The sequence below is a fragment of the Cyprinodon variegatus genome, unplaced genomic scaffold, assembly GCF_000732505.1.
Source record: "Cyprinodon variegatus isolate N-32 unplaced genomic scaffold, C_variegatus-1.0 Scaffold1245, whole genome shotgun sequence".
NCBI lineage: Eukaryota > Metazoa > Chordata > Actinopteri > Cyprinodontiformes > Cyprinodontidae > Cyprinodon > Cyprinodon variegatus.
Genome location: NW_015151698.1, coordinates 184,315 through 189,313, shown reverse-complemented (window position 1 = coordinate 189,313; position 4,999 = coordinate 184,315). Strand labels below are relative to the sequence as shown.

Sequence of the window (4,999 nt, the reverse complement as noted above, 5' to 3'; positions counted from 1 at the left end):
ACTCTGAAGGCTTAGTAAAAAAAAGATCGTTTACAGACCCCCGAAACGCCGGCTTCGTATGGATGAGAGGTTAATTCAAAGTCTGTGTTTGTGTTCTTTATTAAAATTAAATCATTTAGCAATATTATAAAACGTCCAGGCAGAGCTGCACATAAAATAATTTAAAATCTTTTCAATAATTATCGATATCGATCAATATGCATTTTTTTTATCGATAAGCTTTTTTTTCTATATCGCCCAGCCCTAAGTGACCATCCGCCAAAGTTCTCACAAGTTCTCCAATAAGCTCCCCCTTGCACTTTGGCAGAAACCTGCTGTGCATCCATTGAAATTCCAGACCGACGGTGCAGAGGCATACCAGCAAAACTGGTTCGCAACCAGACCCAAGCCACATTTGATGTGTGCGGCTGCAGAAGTATAATCTGCTCTTTACACCTAAGCCTAAAACAACATTTGTACCCATGGGGACCAGACATTGGTCCCCACTACAGCACTTGGTCCCCACAACATGCTAAGATTTATTGAAAACTGTCCCCACCATGTAATAAAAACACACACATAAACTTATTTTCTCATTCTTTCCTTTTATAATGAACAGTTATGTAATAGAGCTGTTGAACCTTGTGTTGCACAAGTTGGCCTAGGTTATCATCCATAACCATACCAGCTTTGGATGATAACCCGGTTATTTTATTTGCATGCTGTAATAATCTTTTATACGGTTCTTCTGTAAGTGATACTGGTATTCATTCAATGACATTTTTTGTTTAGATTTTAGCCACACCAAAAAGCCTGACTTTAACTCCCTGTTTTTCTTTTTCTTACATTTCTAGGTTGCGAGGAATGTCTGCCTCTGTTTCAGGATCAGACTAACCCTGATCAGATTAATGGTCCATCATTTGTTCTTGATTTCCCTACAATCATGGGGGTACCACAGCGAGCTCTACTCACATTACCCTTTGGCCTGATGATCGGCAGATCTAGCATTCCCTGTGCAGGGGTAGGGGTGATAAATCAAGGACCAGCACTCTCTCCAGGAATGCATTTTGGACCGTATGAGGGGGAGGTGACGACGAAAGAAAACGCAATGGCTAGTGACTTTTCCTGGGAGGTGAGTGCAAACGAATCAACGTTTTGTCATGCTACATGGCAGCATCACGCCGTGACGAATGGAGCTAAATACTGATAGAAAGCATTAATCATAGGGTGGTTTACCTTCCACCAGAACAACAAGGTTGTGATTAGGGCTGCTTGATGTTGGTGTCTTTTGTGATGATGAAAAAGAAAACTAATACTTTAGAAAACATTGCTGATATCTTTCTGTTTTGGTTTCATTGCAAGTCCAACATAGTGAATAATTCATCCAGCTGCTGCAAAACAAAACCGATTTTCATTTCAACTCTATGGTTTCATTAAAGGATCAGTCAGGTGGTTTTGAAAAAATTAAGTTATACTTTCTAAGAGATTTTACCAGAAAATACCATTTTTTGGTAAAATCTCATTTTTTTTTTTGCATTGAACATCAGGCATCACCAAATATACAACTGGCTCAAAGAGCCTAAATGCAGGGTACTTAATGTAATGTAATATTGATACTGCATATCTATTAGAATAGAAAGATAGAATAGAAAATCTATTTATTATCCCACAGTGGGAAAAATATTGATAGATTTGGAGTAGATGCTGCCAAATCTGTGGTGATGTATTGAAACTGCCCAAAATATGGACCCAAATCAAATAAAAAAATTAGTGGAAAGCCTTTAAAATTGATGTTCAAGAAAAAAAGAAAAAAGCTTATCGATAAAAAAAATGCATATTGATCGATATCGATAATTATTGAAAAGATTTGAAACCATATTTTATGTGCAGCTCTGCCTGGACTTTTATAATATTGCTAAATGATTTAATTTTAATAAAGAACACAAACACAGACTTCCAATTAAATCTTTATTTAATCAACTTTTTTAACCATAACAGAATTGTTTTAAAGAAAAATAACTTAAGAGACCTGAGTTATGTTATTAAATACTGACAAAGAATAAACTAAAGTGACCAGAAAAGTGACCCCCCCCCCCCACTTTGTTTTAGATATTAAAGAAAAACAACTTAAAGTCTAGCTTATAATCCTAAACAGGGATAGCCTCATTATCTATTTATTGTTGGCTTCAAAGCTAAAGCCTAGACTCAGAGATTCAGCATTTGTTTGTTTCTTTAAATGGTGAATTTCTGTTACATTTAGTGACTGACATGGAGCAACAAACATTTCTGTATATTGCTGGTGAAGGTTCTCAATCATGCAGGTCATAGTCATTCCAAAAAAGAAAATTAAAAACAATCAACTTGAAATATTTTCCAAGTTTGAAGACATTTTGCTTTTTCAATTCAAGATGTCAGGAGAATACCAAAATCTAAAAAAACAAAACAAAGAAAAACCTAAAAATCAACGCTATTCCTGGCATTTTTAATTGAAAAAGCTTCCTGGCTAGGAAGCTAAATGACTTCAAACGTGAAAACAAAGTCCAGCGAATTGTCTTTAATTTTCTTTTTTTGGAATAACTGCCTGATCATTATAGCTGCTAGAAACGAAATAAGCAGGGAACATTAAAAAGATCCCTCAAAATCTGCAAATAGTCTAAATAACTATAACAACCAATGGGAAGGAACCATTAGAACAGCGAATGACTGATTGAAACCACAGCAATTTTACAGCTTTAAGTCATTTTTTGGGAAGCATCAATGTGTTAGCACGTGTAGCGCATTAACCTGGGATAAAAAAAATGATAGGTAATCATTGGGCAAAATGCTGAAAAAGATTTTAAACATTTTTATTTGAGCCTTCCAATGTTAAAAAAACCTAAACTTATCATTTTAGTTTAGATCTTTAAGGAAGGTCTGAGAGAACTCAGGTAAGGATTATAATCTTGTTTTAAAGGGACATTGTGTGAGAATTACTGCCATCTGGCGGTAAAATTATCATCTGGTAAAATGCTGAAAAAGATTTTAAATTTTCATTTGATTCAAAATGCATCACAACTTAGGACTCACATCTCATAATAAAAATACAGCTAAAGGATGCATGTTTTCCTGCTTAGTATTTGCCATACTTTGACTATTATTAAGGCATTGACACCAAAATAGGATATTCTTGTAATGCATTTATTTTTTTCATTTTAATGTTAAAAAGACCTGCAGCACATCTTTATACTAGTATCAAAGTATCAGTCCTAATGGACACTGACAAGGAAAACAAGTCTGTTGAGAACATTTCTAACTTTAACATTTCAATGCACCCATTTTGTTTCATTAAATATTTGCTTTTAATTAATTATTATTTAGGGGTGTAAATATCTATCTTTTTTTTATTGATGCATCGATCCAAGAGCCGATGCATCGACACCTCTGCAAGAGTATCGATTCGTGTGCCTGAGTAACAACAAGCAAATACGTCTACAAAATTAAACTTAACCTGCAATTTAAAAATCTTATCACTTAAAAAAAAAGTAGAGAAATACATTGGTTAAAAACAAACTGAACCAATGGAAAATAATCGGGTTCTTAATATTAAAGAGAATACGACGAATTAAACTTTAGAAATAAAGCTATGAACAAAATTTACAATATCGATAAAAATTAACACCTACATGTCAAATTATCAACAACTTATCTATATATAATGGGGTAAATAATTACTGAAAACAAGTAAACTGGAAATGAGATGCCAGGAAATCGCTGAATTAGCAATCACCAAATAACACATCCGTTAAATATACTGTGAATACAAGGCGTGTTAGTACAGTTATATAGGCAAATTAATCACAGTTTAGAACCATTAAGGATAAACAGCGTTAGCCTGTGACAACAATAACATTAGCTAATACCGCTAGCTGGATGCTAGTGAAACAACTGTTCACCTAACGGTAACCAAACGACACAGCGGTAGCTAAAAAACTTTTATGATGAAAAATATTTTAAAAAGTAACAAAAGAAAACGTTTCAAGTAAAAACTAAAGCGAACATCAGCGCACAAACCTTTAGTTTTCACACAGCGACCATGGCTACAGCCTCCATTTGCTAATCCTTTCTTTTCTGACGAACTAAGCTGTTCTCGCGAGACTCTAGACAACGCGAAAAGAACTGCCATCCGTCACATGTCATGTGACCTGAAGTCGGAAGTTCTCACGTCAATGAAAACAATCACTCTCTTTTCCTTCAATCTTGCCTCTTTTGTGCATTTTTTCTCCGATAGCGACTCATTTAGCCATGTCTTTAAGCAACGTAAAAGACACTAGCTTCTTGGGGGGCAGAATACCACCAGAAATAGAGTCGATGTCGAAAAATCTGAAGGATGTGGATCAAGAGTTGTTTAGAAAACTTCTCAAAGGTAAATACAATACAATAAAAAAACAACATAATTTGTTTTACAAAATGATCTTTGGGCTACTTTTACGCAGCTATGTTAATATATCTTGCAAAATAAACAAGTGAGTTTGTAATTTCTATTTACAAAAGAAAAGATCAGCTTCGTGTTGTTCTCTGTGCAGCTGTGGTCAGTGCACTGGAGGGAAAAGACTGCAGGGAGATCATGAAGTCGATCGCTGAAAGCAGTGTCATCCCACAGGAGAGGCTCAGTCACATCATCGCTGGGATGCACAGGGTGCTTTCAGAGGCCATCCGCCTCCCAGCGTCCTCACTCAAACAGGAGGTGAGTGTTCCTCTGAGGCAGGCAGATGGAGCTGCTGTGCTTTCAATTCAGTCACAGAAAACAAGTTTATATCTGTTTTTTGGTGAGGATTCTTAGTCGTCCAGGTCATAGTCACTCCAAAAACAGGTAAAAACAATCCATTGGACTTTGTTTCCAAGTTTGAAGATGTTTTGCTTCCCATCCAGGAAGCTTTTTCAATTCAAAAATGGAATTTTTTTATTTGAAAAAGCTTCCTGGGTGAAAAAAAAAAAAAAAAAAAAAAAAAAAAAAAAAAAAAAAAAAAAAAAAAAAAAAAAA

At 35.2% G+C, this 4,999-nt stretch overlaps 1 protein-coding gene across 1 annotated transcript; it reads left to right on the top strand.

Annotated features, from left to right (window-relative positions):
• The first annotated feature begins 4,132 nt into the window (after positions 1-4,132).
• LOC107102382 (COMM domain-containing protein 5-like) lies at positions 4,133-4,824 on the top strand. The gene is made up of 2 exons (XM_015401670.1): positions 4,133-4,381; positions 4,542-4,824. Exons 1-2 carry the CDS (start codon positions 4,261-4,263, stop codon positions 4,796-4,798), a joined length of 378 nt encoding a protein of 125 aa, XP_015257156.1. The 5' UTR covers positions 4,133-4,260; the 3' UTR covers positions 4,799-4,824.
• Positions 4,825-4,999: the final 175 nt, after the last annotated feature.

Bases quoted from the DNA above. Each gene is read 5' to 3' on its own strand.
- LOC107102382 (XM_015401670.1), top strand. From the start codon at position 4,261: ATGTCTTTAAGCAACGTAAAAGACACTAGCTTCTTGGGGGGCAGAATA. The intron at 4,382-4,541 runs GTAAATACAATA...TTCTCTGTGCAG, and splicing joins GTTTAGAAAACTTCTCAAAG to CTGTGGTCAGTGCACTGGAG.